General features: G+C 35.4%; 1 protein-coding gene across 1 annotated transcript in view; it reads left to right on the top strand.

Annotated features, from left to right (window-relative positions):
• Positions 1-23,311, top strand: part of LOC140149184 (pre-mRNA-processing factor 39-like) — a 40,207-nt gene that overhangs the window by 12,687 nt on the left and 4,209 nt on the right. The window contains 12 exon segments of the mRNA XM_072171394.1: positions 4,530-4,645; positions 5,694-5,861; positions 6,264-6,474; positions 9,276-9,389; positions 10,291-10,455; positions 11,089-11,139; positions 11,141-11,216; positions 11,875-12,083; positions 16,436-16,495; positions 17,145-17,326; positions 19,892-20,008; positions 20,631-20,784. Of these exon segments, the coding sequence (XP_072027495.1) occupies positions 4,530-4,645; positions 5,694-5,861; positions 6,264-6,474; positions 9,276-9,389; positions 10,291-10,455; positions 11,089-11,139; positions 11,141-11,216; positions 11,875-12,083; positions 16,436-16,495; positions 17,145-17,326; positions 19,892-20,008; positions 20,631-20,784 (1,623 nt within the window).

Below are 23,311 nucleotides of genomic sequence, written 5' to 3'. Positions count from 1 at the left end.
GTTTTTACTGCATGTAGGATTATTTTCACGAAGGAGAAGTGGGCTTCTATTCCAGAAAGTGTCAATGTATTAAAAAAAATAGCAAATTAGGTGACCAAAAAATAATGCAATTTTTTTTCACTCGCTTTGCTGGTATTTTGTTACCAAAAACTGTTGATTCTACATGCGTTCAGCAAAAAAAGCTCCAAAACAAAACATCAAGGATGATGGGGCCCAGAAAACATTCATGGGGCCCCCAAGGCAGTTGTCTACAGCCTTGTATTTGCCGATGCAGAAATAGTGCTTAAGAGGCTGATCAATATGTCACTCAGAAAAGAAGATTTTGAATAGAAACCTACTTCTTGCAGACCTAATTAATCTAGATGAATTTATTAACTAAGATGTCTTCTTACAGGAGAGTAGCATAACATATCATCACAGTTTCCACACAGACAATTAGCTGAATTTCTGTATTTGTCAATCAATTACCTTGAGATTGAAAACAAGAATAACATGCCACCAGTGTGTGGAAACTTTCACTCTCATAAATATTTGACCCACTTGTCAAAATCGAGTGTGGCTAGGGAGGAATAGAGAGACAGAATTTTGTTTAAAAACATATTTACTTTTCTGTTTGATGAAATTATGCTGATATGTTGTGAATGTTGAAGAAAACAAAGTAAATGATTTTAGATTTGAAGAAGGAGCTTAAAGTTAAAGGGGCATTTTGTGATCCGCAACTTCATTTCCCACTTACCTCCTAAAAAAATTTTACTACACAATGTATATACACATGACATTGATATTCCTCGGCTATTTGCCAAAGAAATTAGTGTCTAACCGATATGATCGGCAAAATAATAATCGGCCCGATTTTGACCTTATCGGTATCTGATCGGTATCTGAAATTTTTTTATCATTTACCGATTTCCTATACCGATTTCAATAATGTTGTAGTGTAACTCAAATCTGTTAAAAATACATTATTACTGATCGTCAGAAGCCAAGAATAAATGTCATCAGACAACATTTTATCAGTAAAATGGTTTAAATGTTGTTCTAACTTACTAATTGGGTCAATTTCCTTGACGTTGGCGCTTTTATTTGATCCTCTGGCTTGGCATGAACATGGGGAATACCCGTCTTATCATGATCATCACACCGCGCCGTGTGTATTTATTGATCCATGACGTGATGTAACTTGTCGATCATTATTTGGGTATTGTTCTTCAATGTCTGTGTACGGTCCAAAGTCCAAATTAATAAAATAATTCCAGTTCAGTTATAGCTTAGCGATAGCGTATCCTTTTATGTTTTTATTTAATCAAAATGCCAATGATAATTGACGAATTCTGAGCTGAAATCTCCATTACACACGCGAGGTTGCATCCTCTTCCGGGTCTTGGGATCGTTCGCCATGTGCTCCGCCCTGATGAGCAAGTCGGGAAACCCATCAAAACGTATCTCAAACGTCGATCGTCGTCACAGGGATTCCCCTTCACGTCACATGTTATTGTCAATTTGATCGGGAATCGCCAATTGCGTGGTTATGTTGGAAGTCCGTAATTGATAATTATAAATTCCCCAAATCAAGAATAGAAATATTATTCAATAAGAATCATGTTCAGGAGATGTTCAATTCATTCGATTGATGAAGATATATGATAGCCTTGGATGAGTTCTGCATCATAACGCAGGTAATGGATGTCAGTTTTAAGCTCCGAATTTGTCACCCTTGCATACGATGAATGATGTGTTTTCTATAGGGCCTACCTGTGCAGCTATACAATTTCATTTCATATTTTCAAGACCTGTCTGCTTATCTGACGTACGTGTTTTAGTTAGCTTTTTATACACAAGAAAATACAGTAAAACATTTAACTTTGTGACCATCTAAATCGACAAATTCTGCTAGGACACTAGCTTGTTTAAAAATTTCAAAAAAATCGGAATCGGAATCTGATCGGGCCGATTTTGGAATCCAAATATCTGTAATCGGTATTACCGATATGAGGCTTATCTGTTAGACACTAAAAGAAATTCTCCAATTTGTGTTTTCTATCTGCTGACATACGTTAATTACAAGACAGTGCCCATGGAGTGGGGCAAAACATGAAATTTTCCTTAGCTCGCAAATGCAAAATCGGAATAAACTGAAATTTTGGGAATAGGTTTTGTCATTGATTTACAATTGTATATCAATCCATACTGAAAGATGATGTTGAAATCACAAAATGCACCTTTAAATTTGCCATCTTTGAAAGTGAATTTGAAATGAAACTTGGACATCCAAATTTGAAATAGGATATTAATTAACCGACATCACCAGCTTGGTAATTTGAACTGAAATAACTTGCAATATGCATTAGTCCAGAAATGTTTTGTCTGTTATGCAGAAGACATCAAAACAAATGGTAATATGACATTAATAGATCCATAATTATAATGTGATTAATTTTTTATCTGTTACAGTTATTTTCACAGCATGGATGATAGGGCGTTAATTCGCATGCGGTAAAACAATCAAAAATATGAAAAACAAGCAAATATACATTTTTGGAAGGATGTGATCAAAATTACAATGCGCTGTTTCGGACTTGTCTTTACTAATTTTCCTTGAGCTCGCAAGCGCCCACTGAATTATTATGCTCCTAAAAATTGTGATGTAAAAGAAGTGCAATAAATTATTTTTTTAATAAAAAAAAAAAAAAAAAGAAAAACACATTTGTAAATCTTTTACTTGTGTCTTGCTTCTTCAACTTCATCAGCAAAATTTAACTTATGATATCAGTTTTAAAGCATTTACATTAAATATGGGATGGGCTCATCTTGAAAAGGTGTTGTTTTTTTTGTTGGTGTTTTTTTTTGAAAATGTTTTTTTCCTACTTTTTCTTTTTATAAAATAGTTGTGTTGGTACAAAAGGTTCATGAAATTGTTAATGAATAAGGCCTGTTTCTCTTGTAATGATTACTGTGTGAACAGGCCTTTTTTTGTTGGTATATTACATGGTCACAGCCAGTAAGCAGCATGTGTATGCTTTTCACCCTTTTACCCTTTCCACATGTTTGTAACATTGATTTTATTCATATTATTTTGATGTTGTTGTAATGTGTAAGCTTGTACAGTTGTAAGCCAAATAAAGAAAAAAAAAATGGTGTGGGGTTATCTAAAATACTTTTGGGGAAGGGAAAAAAGAAAAAGAAGAGTGGAAAGTTAAACAGCCTCATCTTCGCAGCACCATCGGCAGTTGGCAGCATTAAACATCATTTTTTTCTTGTGGTAGATGATACATGTATCAACCATATTAAATTGTTTATGAATGGACAATTTGGTTATATGTTATGCCTAAATTAAAGTCTGGGGGGAACACCAACTAATATTATTTAATTTGAATCAGCGTAAGTATCATTGCATTTATTTTTAACCCAAAGGGTGTGTAAGTATCATGTCCTTTTCTAACAAGTTCTGTCATTTATTGTTATAGTATAATTTTGATTTATGTAGCTTGTTTTAAGATATACGGATGTGAAGTAAAAAAAGTAATGGTTAAGTTGTAAGTTAAGCTAATTTTCTAAAATGATGTGGCTTCCGAGACATGTTTTTTTAATTAAATTGCTGTGTTTTGAATTTGATAGTATTTTCATACTTATCTAAAAAAACAAAGAATCCAAGGTATTGTTAAAGACAAGATTGGGTCTATAATGACTGATATTATAGGCTCCTTTGTCTTCATTGGTTTAAAGAAGCAGTATGAAATGTAACATCATTCATCGCCATGAAGGACTCAACATCTGTTCCTACATGTAGGCGTTACCAGGCTTTCTTCTTCTTTTTTTTTGTTTTTGTTTATGACTGACGGTGATCTATAAGTTTATTTACTTTTTCCAATTGCTTCAAGCGAATCCCTTCATTCAAAAGCTAAGTTTTAGATACTGCTTCTCAGTTTAAACATGCCATCAGAAATATAAAAAAAAGCAAAATAGTATAGAGAAGCTGTGCGCGTAGTATATCCTGGAATCCATGAATATCATTCTGTGCGCCTGCCTGGTCAGTCCTTGCGGAGTGGCACAATTATTCGATCAAACGAGAGAGTCTAACTAAACCTACCAAAGGAATGGAATGGAAGACTGTGGTGGAGACCAGACATGCCATCTCGTCCGAGCTGTCAAGCAGGTTTTAATCTCTAATAAGCCAATTTTTCAGTATTGACTTTTTTACGATTGCATCTTCTTTTATAGTTTTTATACGCATTAATAATTATATAATAAAACTTAAGAATAATTCAATAGTTTGCTTAATTTTATAAGTGTATATTTAAGAATACAGAGTCCAGTCTCAAAAACAATTCAGGGTTTTTTTTTCTTTTTAATTACATTTTAGGGTATCCTCTTTCTACAAAGTTGCTCCCAAGTATTCTGGATTGCGTTTGAATTATGGAGCAAGGTAGATTATAGGTGTAACATCCCATTCACTGAAGTTCTTGAGGCTGAGACTTGTCAATGTGAAGCTAATTGTTTCCCTACCATTCTTTTTCGTTGCGATGATTCAGATTTATGAGCGTGGAATCCAGGCCATCGCCTACAGTGTGGATCTGTGGATACACTACGTCAGCTTCGTAGGGTTGATGCATGAGGGAAAACCAGAGAAGGTGGAAAAAGTCAGACAGTGAGTAGATTGAAACCAATTGTATCAACATGGACTTGTGCAAAGCATGAAATGTGCTTACTGCTTATGTATCAAAACTGCCCTTATGTCCCTGACATATTTGGAGACACTTTAGAGAAGTAAGATCTATAAAATACCAAAGATAACATGCCCCACACATCTTGAGAAATTTAATAGGGTGGACTCTTTAATTGGCGATTATAAATTTTGACTGATGGCAAATAGTTTAAAATGAATTTTCAACTTTTCCTGTGAAACATGGAAATGTTTTTGAAGTCTAAATATTGATTTTGTATGAAAATAATTAATATAAAGTGTATTAGATAGGCAACTGAAGGTATTTTCCCGGAGATTCAAGATCAGCTTCGGACCAGGTAAGGCCAAAATCAAAACGATTCAAAAGTGACTGATCTTTATTCTTATCAGGTCTTCTCTAGTTCCGGTATTATGTGTATTATAGTGTCAATACATCATAAGGAAGTTTTGTTCTTTTGCAGTCTTCCATGAATAAAACTTATGAGCTATGGTATGCTTAACTTTGAAATATTTACCATGGAAGTAAAATTGACCAATATTCCAGGTCAAAATAATTAGCAATGTGTGCACTGTCCTGATCACGTAGCAAGACCTAGGGTGCAAAAATACATGGTTAATTTTTTAATTGGTGATGTGTCTTGCTCTATGAGCTGCTTTTGACTTGTGTTGATTCTCTCCACTGATGCATCATCAATAGTTACTTTACAATGTGCCAGACATATTGTCACAAACCCGTCCTCCTCGAGCCACTTCCGGTCCTGCCGGGTCTCAAACCCACAACCCTTGGATTAAGAGGCGAGCACGCTAGCGTATAGACCAAAAGAGGACTTCCCCGTCAGGTCTATAACACTAACACACTTATACCTCTGTGACAATATGTTTACAAACAAGTTAATGTTAACACTTGCATATATTTTTCTAATAACCTGTTCAAACTTTTATATAAATTATATGCATTCCCCAGCAATGGAAACTTGTCTGAGATTAATGTTTTTGCTTTACTTATCCACAGGATGTACAAACGTGCTATCAGTGTGTGCGGTACAGAGTTCCGTTCTGATAAACTCTGGGATGCTTACATCAAGTTTGAGACAGAGAACAAAGAGTGGCAGAATGTCACAGCCATATATGACCAGATCTTTACCATTCCAACACAGCTGTATAACCAGCATTTTGACAAGTAAGTTGCTTAGTTCAAGTTTATTATGCAGTGCATGCAGGTTTTGATTCTTGAGATCAGCAACAACGATCTTTATTCTAGAGGCTCTCCTAAACTTCTGTAGGAGAATGATGTGTGTTTTAATTCTGTAATGTTCAACTTAATTGCTTCCCTGACAGCTTCTCTAAACATCTCCAGTCAGTTTAACTCGCAGGTAGCATAAATGTGGTTCACTTAATGAACATGTGCACAATGTAGGATTGCTTTGATGCACAGATATATTGTGAGCAAAAATTCCCATCTTTCCAATTGCTTAACTGTAGCCATTTGATACTTCGCCATGTATTTCTAAGACATTTTGTTACTAGTATTTACACAGTACAAAATTTAACGACATTAATATTATTGTCTTCCTCGATGTAGATTTAAGGACTTTGTTCAAAAACACCATCCCAAAGATATCATCTCCCTGGATGAGTTCATTAAATTCCGTTTGGAAGTGGTAGCAGAGAAAGGCCCTGTGGAAGAGACTGAGGGACCTATTGAAGATGCAGATGTGGATGATGATGCACCACCTGGATGTGATGAGGCTCCACCACCAGGTGTAGATGCACCTAAGGATGTGCAGTCAAAGGTAATAAGTTGTCCCTCCCCTATTAGCCTTCCCTCCCCTATTAGTCTTGAGGACAGTGATGTCACAGTTATCAACCATGTGTTGATGCTGCCGGTCAGGGTTGTAGCTAGGATATTTTTAGTGGTGGCTGACATTTGATGAAAATCTTGCATATTTGGCACTTTCTTGCCAAAATTGACTGAATTCTTGACTAATTTAACAAAATTGCAGCTGAGTAGTGGGCTCCAAACCAAGTTGTGGGCTCCGCCGCCCACTGTAGCTACAACCGTGCTGCCTGTCGCATCATTTTTCTGCGATTAGCATATTCATGATCTGTCATGTTTTTCTTGTTGTCAAGTGACATCATTTTCAAACTAAGTCTTTATAGCAATACACATAATAATTGTCAAATAATAATTGTCAAATGCTTACGTAGCCTATCCTGTAGCAGCTCATTTTCTGTGTCTAAGGTCGCGTTCTCACTATGCCTGTTTGATTGACTCCTACATCGAGTCCACTTCCAAGCATAGTGAGAACGCGAAATAAATGGTCTCGATCCTACATCCAGGATGTAGCATTGAGACCACCTCATTGAGGTAGTCTCGTACCTAGGACGACGGACGTGGTATCAAACAGCATAGTGAGAATGTGTTTACAAGTGGACTCGATCCACTTATACCGAAATGATGTATGCACAACCTTGATGGCTGTCATTGTACTATAGGCATATATGTGACGTGTCATGTCAAAAGGAGACACTTTTGGGCAGGATCGTAAATGGAGGAATAGCCAAAAATCTGCCCGGGGTGATTTTTTCACAATTTGGGTTTGTTGCGAATTTGTGATGTTATTAATGTTTGAAATATTGTCTGCTAGTTTCAGACCGGAATATAACTGGCATCTTGTATTTTTGAGACATTTTCCAAGGTAATTCCTACTCTCAACATTGTCTATAATATTTTTAAAGGCCGATATCTCAATTTCCAATTTTATAATACCATAACTTACGAACTCAATATCTTCGCTCAGGAATGTCCGATTTCATTGGAGAAAACGGCACTGTGGAGCAAAATATCTCTATATTTAAGATATGTAAAAACCTCAAAATTGATAACCTGCCCAAAAGTGTCTCCTTTTGACATGACACGTCACATATATGTCTACATATAATTTTCCATGCATTTTCAACTTAAAAATTCATAGCTGGTATTATAGAACAAATTTATACAGGCTTTATTTCATGTAATTTACAATATTTATTTTTTATGCGTAAAAGTCGAGGGGAAAGTGGCTATACACGGACGTTCGTTCGAGATGCTTGCCGTAGTTTGATGAGCAGCATCATGGCAGCATGCTTCTCGTGCAGTGCATGTGAAAACAACGGCATCGGGCAAGATACAGATTTTATCCAGTTTCAGAATTAAACAAAGACATTAGACATTGGGCTTTACATGATAGTAAAAGGATATTCAGGTTTAATATTTGTTTTTGACGAGAACATTTTACTAGACTGAGTTAAAATTACCATGTGTTGCGTGTGAATCGGCCATCGGGGTGCTTGACCAAAATCAGAAGTAACAACCCAATGTATTTCTCTCATTTTACACGTATAGGCCTAATATAAAATAACAGTTTTTAGAGCTGTTTATTTCAGATCTTTCCAAATACATCACAAAATAACATGTCCATAGATTGAAGAAATATATCAGGGGGCCTGGAAATAAAACATGATCTTTCAAAATTGATAGTCTATAGTAAAGTTTGATTTGTGTTGTGAGTTCGGCTCAAAACATGTATTGCAACAGAATTTGTGACGTCATGGTCATGCATTGAAGTGCTTGATATTATAACATCCGGGTAAGTGGAGTCGATCCTACATCAGCATTTTGGTGTTAGTGAGAACGCGAAATCAATGTGGACTGAGTCCACTTGTATGTGGACTCGGAGACTCGGACCTAGGTACGAGACCCCATGTCTGTAGTGAGAACACGACCTAATAGAAAGGCCTGCCCTGTGTAATACACATTTAATGAGTTGCGCTGGTATAGGAGTTGCAAGGGCCTGACTTTAATCACCATACTCTGCAAAGAGAAAATTGACTAAAAAAAGTATACTGCGCCAATAAAATATCCTTACACTTGGAAAAATAATCACATTTTCAAAACTGAACAATATTGGGGTAAATTTGTTTTTTTAATAGATGCACTATTTAATCCTGCACATTATGACACCACATTGAATCCAATGTGACCTCAGGAAGTAAAGTTACAAGCAATTGAATAGACGAAGGTCCTGGTTTAAAAGTGACAGACTGGCCTATACTAGGCGTAAAAAGATTCCAACAAGCGCAACAAAGAGACAACACAGTTTCTTCAATGAAACGTTATTTAAAGAAGTTTTTATTTCAGTTTTTACTTCTCTGTACTTTTCATAACTTTCATGTTATTTGTCAGTTCTTTTGTTTCAGTTTTCTTTTGTTCCTTTTGTTTTAAATTAAAGCCAAACACATAAATTAGCCATTCACCACTCTCAAACCAGATGTCTAGTCCGTGGAGTTTTGAATAGGCTAGTTTGTCACTTTTAAAACTGGACCTTCGTCTAATCAAATGCTTGTAACTTTGCTTCTTGAAGTCACATTGGATTCAATGTGGTGTCATAATAGTGCATCTATTGAAAAAACAAATTTACCCCAATATTGTTCAGTTTTGAAATTGTGATTATTTTTCCAAGTGTAAGGATACTTTATTGGCGCAGTATATAATAATAGTACATAAGAATTTCAGACACAAATTAATTAAAAATACAAAAACTTTTTTTTACAGCCAATTACAGATGAAGAAAACAAAGCCATACAGCAGAAGATCATTGCTATTCGTGAAGAGGTTTACAAGAAGAATGAAGGGGAGGTCAGCAAGAGATGGTCTTTTGAAGAAGGGGTAAGAGAATTTGAGAAACAAGAAATAATGCACATTTCCAGGGATTGAGTTTCAAGGCGTGCAATTGCGATCGCACATCTTAATCGCCTGTCCGAGTGCGATTTATAGGCAACCTTAATTCCTAAACTTGTTACCAGGTGCAATTTAAGAGCACTCCTGACAGCCTGCCTTAACATTTCCAGTCTAAGTGCGATTTGTAGCATGTCTGTTATTTTTAAAACTCAATCCCTGCATTTCACAAGTTTGTCAATATAGTTGGTCTCATTGTACTTGTTCGCTTGCTACAAGCTAAGTAGGTCAAAATTGGCTAAACTGGATTATTGCACACACAAAAATTACCATTTTACAGTTAGAACAAAATCTCAATTAGTTGGCAGTATTTACACGTATATAGATTATGGTCAGACCATACTATATTTTGGTTCACCTCAAGTTCCTTAGTGACATCAATGCCTTTTCACAGTTGTGCCACATGCATGAAGACAAACTACCCAGTATGTGTGCATTAACGCTCTAGGCAATTAACTTCACATGCACGATTCAATACTACAACCAGGGAAATATGCATCTGTCACTACCAAACTTGAGGTGAACCCATAGCTGTTACAGCTATTGTGGTGTTTTATAATATCATCTCGCTTTATCGGAAGAGCCACTAGCATTATTGAGAAGTCACTAACATACCCAGCATCAAATTACTACTAGTTGAAATCAAGCCAACTCAATCCCAAGTTGGGCACAAATGAATCATTGGTAAACATTGTTTGAGCATATGTGACTCATCTCTACATTTGTCACACTCTGCTATTTTGATATGCCAATTAGGAAGAGGGAAGATCTAAAGACCTGTGGATCAAAAGACTTGGTGCATGTTAACATTGTGTTAATTGTTGAATTTCAGATTCGTAGACCTTATTTCCATGCTAAAGCTCTTGAGAGAGGCCAGCTGAAGAACTGGAAAGACTACATTGATTTTGAGATTGCCAATGGAACACATGAGAGAGTTGTGGTGTTGTTTGAGAGGTGTTTGATTGCCTGTGCACTCTATGAAGATTACTGGATCAAGGTAAGGCATACATAACATAATCATAGAATTAAGTGTAATTTAGGGGAAATTATTTGTATAATCTTTAGAGCATGTATTGATTTACTAATAGTAAATTTCTAATAGTGCTGATTACAGAAGTCAAGTCAACTCATAGATTTCAGCTGTTATGTTTTGAGTTTTAAACATAAAAATATATCAGTTTTTTAATGTTGAGGCAGCATTCTCTTTTACTGCAAAATTAATTGCTTCATAATTGGCATTTAATTAAAGTTATGTTTTGCCAGTGAAAGGAACAGGAGAAGTGATAATAGATCCATCTGACTCTGTACACCGGACGATCTTAACGTTTCCGATGTTGATTAAGATACTTCTTGCATCGATCCCGAGATGCGGAAAAAACCAATAGTTATTTTGTCCCACATAAATGAATAAATAACAAAAAAAAACTGATCCCCCGGTGGACTCACCCATTTAATTAAAGTTATGTTTTGCCAGTGAAAGGAACAGGAGAAGTGTTATAGATCCATCTTTTTGGTGGTGATCAAGAACACATAGGTAGCATATTAGTTAGAACTTTATTCGTAGCTTAAAGCTTTAAATACTAAAATTGTTTTCTATTTGATTTCAACATAAAACATTTTATTTTTGCAGTATTCTAAGTACATGGAAGCACACAATAAAGCTGAAGTGAGCTCGATATACCCGACGAGCTTGTACCATTCATCTCATGAAGAAACCAAACATACACTTACACTGGGCTGCCTTTGAGGAAGATCAAGGTAACAATTGTCAAATTTAAATTAAATAAAATTAATTTTCAGTGACAAACTAGGTAAATGATCTGATGATGCTGAACCAATTTCTGATTTTGTAGATGGAATTGGTAAATAAGTAATCAAATTTAATGTATATTTATAAGGTGGAAACAAGAATCAACATCACAATTTTGGTATAGAAGGTTACAATAGCTGTCCCTGCATAGCCTGTTCAGGGCCTAGTATGAGTGTTCAGGGTGGGAAGCTGTGTGCAATGGCAAAAATGGCTTTACACTGCAAACGAACAACTTGGTAATGTTGCCTCAATGTTCAGTGTAATACAAAAGGCTGGTTACATAGCTTTGCAAACAAGTGAAATCCTGCAAACTTGCAGGTGATAACATACTTAACAGGTCCTTGTTTGTTGCTTATCATTAGAGTGGCAAATTTAGAGTTGCCATATTGGATATTTATGTGTTTCTAGAACCTAAATATTTTATTTAATTTATTGGTCAGATATTTTCCCTAATATCTGTAGGTTTTGGAAAAAAGAAAAGTGCACAGAATTTGACATTTAGAAATGGAAAACTTACCACTTTACTTATCATGTTGATGTAAATCCCATCTAGAAATATGCTCTTTAAGTTGAGTAATATTTTTGTGTGTTTGTTAAACCTGTCAGGTAATATTGATACAGCAAGAGAAGTGTTGGCCAAACTTGAGGAGAATCTGCCCAACCTTGTCATGATTACTCTGGAACGCATTAATCTGGAACGTCGTCATGGTAATTCAGATAATGTGATGCAGCTGTATGAAGAACACATCAAAGATGCCAGTAATGATAAGATCAGTTCATTTTACTCCATCAGATTAGCAAGATATCTCAGCAGGGTGAGTACTAGTTCAATTCGATATAATACAGATATGCATGGAGAGTAAATTGGCTTAACATACAATTCATGCATTTTGTTTTGAAGGTTAGTTTCTAATGTATCTGTAGAATGTGTCCACCTGTAGTCATTTTGACATCTTCCGCGAACGATACCATTTGTCACCCTGATGTTGCAGTGACGTCAACACATTGAGGTAGCTTATTTGCTTGCTGTCTTTGCAGCATTTTTAAGCCTGTGAGTGTGTACAACAGCACTTTGGGTGAATGCTAGCGAAATGAAGCTACAACCAATGATATGCGCACTGATGTCACTGCCACATTAGGGTGGAAAATGGTATACATGGCTTACTATGCACATTCAATGCACATGTCTTACAGAATTGTTGATATATGGTCGAATCCAACGAAAAGTGTACACGGCATGTTCAGGGCCATAACTTAAAAGTATTAATCAACTGGCATTCATTTTGTATTGTGTTTATTCGCCTTGATCATACGCTTCGCGCCATATATAATAAGACCCCCTTCTGTGAAAAACTTAGACACAGAGACCCCAAAACATGCTATTTTTACCCATTTTTTCAAAATATTTCTTAAAGTATTTTTTAAAACGTCTAAATCAGTTATGAAAAGAAGTCATTGGATTGAATCTAAATTGATTTCCTGAAAGGCGTGTATTCAAAGATTGCCTGTTCAATTTTTCACATATTTGTACATAATTATGACTTTTTTGTGATCATTTTTTGAGTGGTATTTTTTTACATTACCTACGAATACAATTTTTCATAGCACTAGATATATCTTTAAAAAATGGAAATCACTAATAAATGCGCAATTGATACAAGCTTTGATATGTCCAATACTGAAATGCATTGCATTCGGGCATCTTTATTATTGTGTTTAGCTGCCAGAAATTCTAAATGGCACAAAGGTAGGTTTGGTAAAAAATATGCATTACCTCCGAATACATGTTAAAAGCTGTGTCATTTCCACAAAGTGAGAGAATAGTAAACAATAGTTAAGCAATAGGTGCAGGGTAAAACACTCTTTATTTCTACCAAGTTTCAATAGCCTGCGTTTAAATATTTCTGAGATGTCAACAATAAAAGCAAGTATTCAGTAGGTAAATTTCGGTAACCGAATGTTACCTACGAATACAATTTGACATCATGACAGTATTGTGAAACACCGCCATTCATGCCAATGCCCATATTGGTATATAACGAAGGCCTGTATGTTTGCTATCAAATCATATGTCAATGAAAGTTGCGAATTCACATACATGCCCACCATGCAAAACTGAATACGGCTTAATTGTTGAAAAATATGTACTGAAATAGACGACGGTCTGCTCATTTGAAAGAAAAATCAGATTCAAAGAAGATTAGAAGGGGATAAATACTTGGATTTGTCAACTGTCATGTGTGCTTCATTTTAAATGTTTACCGACCTTCTGGTGTCTGAGTAATTTGTGTCCAAATTGATTTATGCGAAGGTAACTGTGGACGGTAGCGCTAAGGTTACCTACGAATACCATGGGAAAAACTACTGTTCTCATTGTCTCATGATCTAGACAACATAATGATGGACCCTGGTATAAAGCTAATTGTAGTTGCCCTCAAACGAAAGGCCACAAGACGTAACTGACTCCAAGATGGACTTCACAAGTCTGCAATAACGGTTTTAAGCGAGTTGTGTGCAATTAAGCAAATTAAAGTCACTTTAGTGCCTTTGTTTCTTACTTCAATACTCTTTCAACCGCTGTGAACCGACATTATTAATACATGATAGGGTCTAAAGTATCAATAAACGCACATAAAGAAAATGATACATTCAAAGTGCTTTATAAACTGAAGTTTTGATTGGGATATCCACCAAAAGTCTAATTCTTACCTACAAATACTGAAATGTTACTTACGAATACAGCATAATACATGACATGTGTAATGAAGTGTCGCTACCAATGGAAATTAATTGTCAAAAACTTTAAGCGGTACCCCAGGACACTATTATTACCCATATACGGATTCATTCAACAATTATTTATTATGTAAAATTGCTGACTAACTACTTGTATATCAAAATGAAGTAGTCAAAATCTTGCTAAAAGCATCAAAAAATTTTGATCTAAGGTAATAGCATTTATTCATTTGGACGTACCATCTGAAAGAGATCTAAAAACTACCATTTTATTAATTCATTACCATAATAGCAAACTTTAAACCTCTAAACTCAATATAGATATTGTTAAATCGCTCATGTTACCTACTGAATACCGGGTTTGTTCACCTTTTCATTGTATAAAGCGTTAGGTGTATGCTTATAATTCCTAATATTCTTGAAAACATATATCCTACTCGTTCTTATACAATGTGTAAATTGATTCATACTCATTTGATAAATAAAATACAGAAACTGACCTAAACTTCATTTTCAAAAATAAACTAGCATAAATTGACTAAGATCATATTGATCGCGTTATAAAAAAATAAAAACAAATATTTTCTGGTTGAGCTAGCATTTTCCTAACACCCTGTGGTCTACATTACACGAAAAAAAGCGTTAATGGGAATATTTCATTTGTTTTAGGTTGATTGTATTGCGATAGTGAAAGCATCCTAGTGGTATTCGTAGGTAACATTGGGTTTTGATATCACATTTACTATCACACGTCCTGGATTTATTTTTCAAGATTAGTAATGGCACTTTTGGTTCCTATAAGTAGGGATGTCCACTAAAAATTGAAGTACTTTTAAATTGATTCAGACCTAACTTATTGGATGGGAATTGATGAAAGAAACATTTTGGCGTTTAAATAATCTTAATCGGACGTTTCATTCCAGAGATATGGCCTTTCGAGTGTCACGGTTTTATATAGGGCTGCTAGAACATGTTAAAAGTTAAAGTCCAAAAGGAATACTAACAGAAAGTGCAACTTTAAGGTACTTTTTCTTAATGTATTTATTAACTATCTTATCTGGAACATTATATTTGCTTATAACAACATGAAAATAAGATCATCCTGAAAATTTAATCGATTTTGTTGACATACAACAAAAACTATAAGACCTCAAAACCCATGGTTTGTTTGTTGAAACCTCAAGCATGATCATAGATGGCATTATGGAAAATATCTCCATAGAGGAGATGAACAATAATTGCATTATTTCAAATGAAAAGCGGTAGTCTTAAACATTGTTCAATCTTTTAAGGTCAGCACATTTTATCTTCAAAAATTATTATATTTCATCATGGCATAAGTTTGGTAACATTGATCACTACCAATTTTGAGAAATTTGCTCCAACTCAAAGGTTATCTTTACTACATTGAGCAATACACTGTGTGCATGGAAGCCATGATGGTCCCCGGTTTTTATACTCCCTATGAAATGGACATGGTAGTGAGAAGTGCACGGGAAGTGCATGATTTGAGATGGGCCATGTAGGCTTAAACATTCTTAAATTTCTTAACATCCTACACATTTTGTCTTCATAAATAGTTAAATTTTATGAGTATGTAAGTTTGCTTGTCTGATTCACTCCAAATTCGGAGATAATTGCGTTTGAACACCTGATGCACGTAAATGGTGTCACTTCAACCTGTTGTAGTTCTCATCTCATTAAATTTTTCATTAAAAAAGTTGATCTCTTCATGCAGTAAGGTCCTCTCTATTTACTGACCAAACAGGAAAAAGTTTGGTGAATGTTTTCTGGTGGAATCAGGAATTTCTTGAAACACCCTGATATAGGCCTACATTTGGATCAAAACAAGTATGTACGCCATTTAACATGCCTGGGATTTCTTGTATCGATCAGTTTCTCCATAGACAGTACGTGTGTGAGTGCACGCACACAGTAAATGAAAAATCGTTCTAGTGGAAACTGTATTGAGAGTGGGCATCCCTACTATAAGGCCAATATGTCATCAATCAATGGGCAAAAGGAAAAAATTGTGGAGACATTTTTATTTCGGACTTTTATTTTTGGCCCGTGGACACTTTTGGTTGGATTCACCATATGTTAGAGACATAATAGAGAGTTGTCTTTGAGTGTTTCGCAAATGCACTAGCATCACAAGAACTGGTTGATTTCTTGGGGGGGGGGCATTGTGCATATGAGTGCATTTACAACTTTTTATCATGGTTAGATTGGTACAAGTCAGCAGAAATTGAATAGACATTTTTTCACTTGAGTAAATGTTGAGTGTCTGGCAAATAAACTTGTCAAGAGCATTTTTATATCATACTAGATGAAATGTGCTTGCCAATTCAATTTAAGCGAAATTACATGCATATTTGAATGATAATTGATAATAATATGAACTGTGTGTGTGTGATGTTCTTATATACAGGTTGCAGGCAACAGAGACAAAGCACAGACTGTCATTGAGGCAGCAGTAGAGAAAGACAAGGTAAGATATATACCCATTCACGATCTCCTGCCTATTCTTATTGATTGTTAAAGTTGAAGGCAAAAATGAGGCAACCAATGACATCAAGTTGGATGTGAGGAAAGTTGATGGCGAGATATAGCTAAAGTAAGCTTCTTTTGTTTTCTAATTGTATAGGATCACTTTGGGTGTCCGTATCCCAGACACCAATGATCTTATTCTCAAGGCTTTAGTGTCAGAATCCCTGCAGTAATTCCTGCAGAGATGCTCATTTTTCGAAGTTGTTTCTCACAAATGATTCCTACTAAGTTCACTAGCAAGATTCCGGATTGATAATTGCACTACCCAACAATTCAAACCCATATGCATTTGAGTCGAAGGTGTTGTGTACTGCAATTAGTGCTATAGTGATACAGGCATCACGTGTGTTGCATGATTTTGTGACACACAGCCCTAGTCTGTTTCAAGATTATATTGGTATATTTTAATATTTTGCAGTAAACTTTTGACCAGAGCATATTTTAAGCGTACATGGGATATTTACTGTGTTGAAACAACTTGTCTCTCATTAGCAGCTGAGGCGATCTGCTGTTGCCGAGTGTAAAATATTATAGTCATAATACGTAGCTCATTTCAAACTATTTATTTATGTGTATTTGGCTATTAACAGGAGAACATCCAGTTGTATCTTCAACTGTTTGACCTGGAGCTGCAAAAGAAGCCGTTGGATGAAGACTCAATTCTGTGCTTATTTGACGTCGTCCAGGAGCTACCATTTGATATATCTACCAAGGTTCGGTTTTCACACAGAAGGTTGGAGTTCCTCTTGGACTTTGGAACAGATGTAGCCAAGTAAGGATGATAATTTTGTATTTTTATAGGTACAGAGGACGGAGCTGTTATTGCTTCTGTATCCTGTATTATAGGCTTCTATTAACACTTCCTACGACCAAGGGCAGCAATTTTGAAAAATTGGGTGTTTTTGGGTGCTTTTATAATAGCTGCCGTTTACTGATTTTTGCAAATAAAATTCTCTACATTGTGTAGATTTTGTGTCGAGTTTATATTATTTACTCAAATGTATCAGAATATTATTTATACAATTGCTTTTGAATAAAAATACAAATAAAATATAAAAATTGATCAGTTTGAGTAAGTGTTATTTTTTTTTTTTTTTAGTATTTCACTGTCAATTTACGAAAGCCATTTATTTTCAATAAAATAAACACTGAATGTAAAGCATATGCATGCATTGCATGTATATACATTGGTTCACTTCAACATGTTCAACTTTCACTGGTTTCAATTTCCTGACTTTCAAGTTCGGTGTAGAGCATTGACGATGACGTCAATGATTTTTTCGCAGTTGAGACGCAAGCGTGTGGACAAACCGCACTTGTACGCTTGCGTGTACGCTCTTTGCGATGAATGTTACTCGCACAATTCGATACTGCAGTCACCGAAATTTCAACTTGAGTTGAGATGAACTAAAAAATCTGTGTACGTACTGTGATTGAATATTTATTTTGATGATCGAATCTCGGACTTATGAACTATGAAATACATGTATAACAAACTTACATACAGAGGTACGTAGCCTGTATAATCACTGCTTACTCGCGAAACACAGCGTTGCCCTGATGTTTTTTATGGTAGGCTAAAGAGCAACCGTCCTACGCGAATTGAATACAGTAACACGCATTGCATTGCATACATGATACTACAACCCGCTAAGACGGTCACCCAGTGGCCAACACATATTCAGACCTTCCGATGCTTGTTCATCCCTGTCAACAGCTATAACTGCTCCCAAAGTTGCCCAGATTATCATTATTCCGTAAATCCTTCGAATTTACTCTCACTATCATCCAATTCATCTTGAAAAACACGGTTTAGATCAGCGTTAGCACATCGCTTCGCCATTTCGAGATCACATTGTTGAATTTTCCAAAAGACGTCGGCGTTTCTAGATTGTTTTCCTAAAAACATTTTAGCAGCTTCCGGCGAAAAGTGAGTCTTTTAGCTGTTGACATGCCTTACTTTACCACTGATTTTCAAGGGACTTAGGCTATCTAGAGGCTAAAGGTCATAAATATTATAAAATAAAATTTGTCTTAATTTAAATTTTTAGATTTGAGATAAAAACACCTAAAAATGAATGACGACGGAAGAGCAATTGCAAATTAGGTGCTTTTTGATCGCGATTTTTTCGATTTTTTCATTGTTTTACTTTAACAATGACTGGCGACATAAGGCAGGCAATATCGTTTTAACGTCACGTGACCCAAGTGATTCACTTCTGAATCACTTTGTCGTAGGAAGTGTTAATAAGTAAAGGATTAAAAACAAACAAATCTTTAGAAGATAAGGAAAAGAAAAGCAAATTAAGGGCTGGGGTATGAGCGTTTGGACAGTATTTATTTTGGGACATTAGAGCACATCAGACATATCAATTGCATTCTGAATACGAAGAATGTCATTCTGATATCAAATAATTTTGATTTTTGAAATTGCAATTTAATACACATTTTATGGCAAATCATTAAAAATTGATATTTTTGATATTTAACAGTACTTGAAGTAAACTTTATAAATCTGATGATTTATACTTAAAGTGTATGTAGGTGGGATGAAAAGCCGACGATCAATTGAAAATTTTGACCTTTTCGTATTGAAGATATGGATTTTTTTCCCAAAACACCCAAAAAATTAGGTCTTTTGGGAAAAAAATCCATATCTTCAATATGAAAGGTCAAAATTTTCAATTGACCGTCACTTTTCCTCCCTGCTACATACACTTTAAGAATATATCATTAGATTTATATAATTTACTTCGAGGACTGTTATATATCAAAAATTTGAAAAATATCAAATTTTTATAATTTGTCATAAAATTTGTATTATATTGTGATTTTTAGAAAATTAAAATTATTTGATATCAGAAAGACATGCTTCGTATTCAGAATGCTATTCGATAGGTCTGAGGTGCTCTCATGGCCCACAAAAAATACTGTCGAAACGCAATAAACGCTCATTTTGGATCCCTTAAACTAACACCAATAAGCAGACGTAGCAAACAAAAATCAGGGCAATCACAACAAAATAAATTCTATGGAACTGAAGAAAATGCCAGTGCTGACAATTTTGTGATAACATGCAAGCAAGAAGGTTACAACAGGTACGTTTTGTCATACAAAACAAAACAATAACACACCAAAATAAACCCACATCTAATTAATGTTGGACCAAACAGCATGGTTTTCCAAAACCTGCAAGGTCTAAAGCACTTTGAAAGTTTGCATTTGACTAGCAACTGAATGGACATGCCTGTACCATTCTTGTAGCCACCATCTTGCAGTTCAGTTTACCAGCAATATATCACTTGATGTTAAATTTATTATTATGATTTGTTTTCAGATTACACAGTGCTCAAGAGGAGCATCAGAAACTGTTGAAGGCCAAAGAAGATGAACAGAAGGCAGCTATTGCTGCTGCATCACAGGCAGCTGCCAAGAAACGAACAGCAGACACAAGGTAGGACTGACAAAATGATGAAATTTGTATAGAAATCTATCTACTTCACCAACTTTCAATCAGTCAAGTGTACACTAGTCTTAGTATCCAAATGGGGAAGTGTTTGGGTTTAGAATTAACTTTGCAAACCACATATAAGCTGTATCAAAATGATTTGTTTTCCATTCATTTTTTGGGTGTTTTTGAAATGCCTGCCTCTTACTAACATACCATTGGATCCACTAGCAATAATGTGACTTTGAACATCATATTGAAAAGTCTGGTAGTTTAAAGTAGACCCAGTGGTGAGTCTGGAAGAGATAGGCATATTAAAAACACCAAATACAGATGGAGAGCATTTTGATACGCCATGTAGAGACCATCAGTGTGTGGTGTGTTTGCATATTGACAACATGCAAATACTAGTTGTAGTAAATTGTGTATTGAAGCAGTGTGATAAGGCATACCAATGTTTCATTGAGCTTTAAAATAACCAATTTTTGTAGGATATTGGTAATTGTGTCATGTTCACTTATTAGGCAATTTCAATGAGTTTTCAATATTGTAGTCACAGGTAAAAATATTGAGTAAATGAATTGTGAACAAGTCTAACAGTATACTGTAATGCAATTTGTGTAATCAGCAGTACCGGCAATACGCCACCAGTCAAGAAAAACAGACCAGAAGGACGTGAAGCAGCCAGAGTATTCCATCAACAACAACAACAGCAGCCGAGTTTCACGCCAAACCAACAGGGATATGGCTACAATCAAGGCCAATGGGGCAACTTTCAACCGGTAAGTTTGGAAAACATTCTTGAAGCATAGGATGGAGCAACTTTTACACAGACATCATTGTTTCAATCACATGAGAATACTTTTGTCTGACACCTCCCAACAGTTGCTGTTACTCTAATGTGGCATTGATAATGCAAGTAGTCCTACATAATTGTCATTGTGTGAAACTTGGTCGATATGACACATTGGAGGTGGATCTTAAGAACGAATTTAAAGCAACTACAGCAAATGTCCGGAAGTACTCTGATGAGAGAGGAAAAGCCCTATAGCCAAAATAATAAATTCTCGATCATGAGAGGATGTACCTTCTGCGTCAGCGTATTTTTCATAGAATAACACAATCGCGCGACCTGCATGACCGAACCTTGACGTTGCTAGGACCGTGTGATTGGTCAATTCTCAAAAGCTGTGTTTGCGCCATAAGCGCCGGTCTTTGCGTAGTACGCTCGGCGCAAATAACTGCGTTCTCAAGTTGGCTCTCATGATCGAGAATTTATTATTTTGGCTATAGTACTAAATCATAAATGTACAGAGTTATTTGTTGTACCTCAGGCATAATGTGCATGTATTTGATGATATGAGACTATGAGACTGTGTGACCTTTTACATGAGTCATGTATGGCTGGCTCGGGGTTCGCATTCATGATCTCTGCACATTAATATTGTGACACCAGTTTTAGAAGGGTAGTTTTCGACAAGCCCTCAGTTTTATGATTAATCCATCCTTAAATATTAAGTTTCCTTTGCCGTGGGAGAGTTATACATGCCCCCATTTTATGTTAAGCTATAAGGATATTGTAAGTTAAAAACAGCTTATCCCCAGATCTTATCACAAACTGCTAGCACTTGCCAACAAATACCCCAATTTCTGTGTAAAGTCACTCAATGAAACCTGTGCAGCTAATGAGATGCTGACATTGCTTGATCTGATTCAATCTACCAATTAGAAAATCCTGCTTCTGTATCAACATACTCAAGAACTTTGATGGCAAAAGAATGCAAAGCAAATTGTGAGGGGATTGATGGGTTTTGTATAATTATTATCAGATCTGTTATATTATTATCTCAAGTTGTCAGTGGATTTTGCAAGTTTGATTAATTGATCATTGCTGTATATTAAGGGATTCATTGAAAATTATTTTCTTTGAGTATGTTATTGAAAAGTCATGTAGTATTGCATATCATAAATTTAAACTGATGAGTAAAGCAGGGTATTTGTTATGGATTGAAATAAGGATACATAACATACAGTCAGTATTGTATCACTCATTCATAAATTGATCGATTAGCATTCAGTATTTTCACTCTCAGCCATACCACAACATTCAGATATTTGTATAAGGCCATGTGTTTTGAACTCTCCACGCAAAAAGGTGGCGACGTTGCATTTTTCCAGATCCTTTCGCCAAAAATGTTTATAACTTGACAACCACATGAGTTATAGACATAAGTTTGGTGTCAATTTAAAGCTGAAACTCCATACTACATGCTGTGCGAAATTCATTAATGTGTGTTTTAGGGTGTTGGAGATATGTCCATAAGTTTTTGGACTATTTAGGGTGGCGGTGGCTGAGGAAGCGGGCTGTACAATCCCTATGGAAGGCACAACATCATGAGCATTGTCAGTTATATTTTTAAATTGCTCCCATTTGCAAATTATTAGACCCCTCTCCATGTAACTTGGACCCAAGTGTCCATAATTAAAGAGGTACTAGATAAACTATGTTTTAGGTCAAAGGCAGGGTCAAAGGTCACAGGTCAAAGGTCATTTAAGGTCATTTTCCGAAAGAGTAAGAAAATAGGTATATATGCCCAACCCCTATACAAGTATACATTTTCTGAAGGGAAATTTCATGGGGAGTTCAAATATGGTGAGCAATTAAAGATAGGGGCAGAGGTTAAAAAAATATGTCTTGAAATATAAAAAATGAAAAAGTTAAATTTTAGCTGACAATTTCAGTCTGGACAACTTAACAATACCCCCTACAATTTTTTTAATGGCATATTTGGATTGCCCATGCAATTTCCGTTCAGGAAATGTATAGTTTGTATTGGGTGGAGTGCATATTTAAAATTTTATGTCAATTTAAACCTCGGAAGACGTAAATAAGCTCAAAAAGGCTGCGCAACGCAAAATGGGGCGAGTTCAAGACACATGGCCATAACATTGAAAAGTTTACTATCTGAAGATTATGAGGGAAACAATTAAGAAAATGCAAGATTTTATTTCTTTCCAAAATGCAAATATCAAAAGATTTTTAAATAAAAATGCAATTAAATATCAAAAGATTATAAGTAAATGCAGGATTCATTTACCTGGACTTAAAAATGATCTGATCACTCCAGTTGTCAGTCTGATATCCAGCTAGTTTTAGTAACATATGTGCTGCAGTGCACAATCATTAATCTGTGTTAAATCATCTCATGTAACATGATTGGAAACCAATGAAATAGCAGGATAGTTATTTAGCATCATTCTGAAATGTGCAGAATAAATAATGAAGATCATAATATTGTAATCTGTTTT

This window comes from Amphiura filiformis, chromosome 1 (assembly GCF_039555335.1).
Source record: "Amphiura filiformis chromosome 1, Afil_fr2py, whole genome shotgun sequence".
Taxonomy (NCBI): Eukaryota; Metazoa; Echinodermata; class Ophiuroidea; order Amphilepidida; family Amphiuridae; genus Amphiura; species Amphiura filiformis.
The sequence above is the reverse complement of the archived record's forward strand: the minus strand, read 5'-3'. Positions and strand labels throughout refer to the sequence as shown.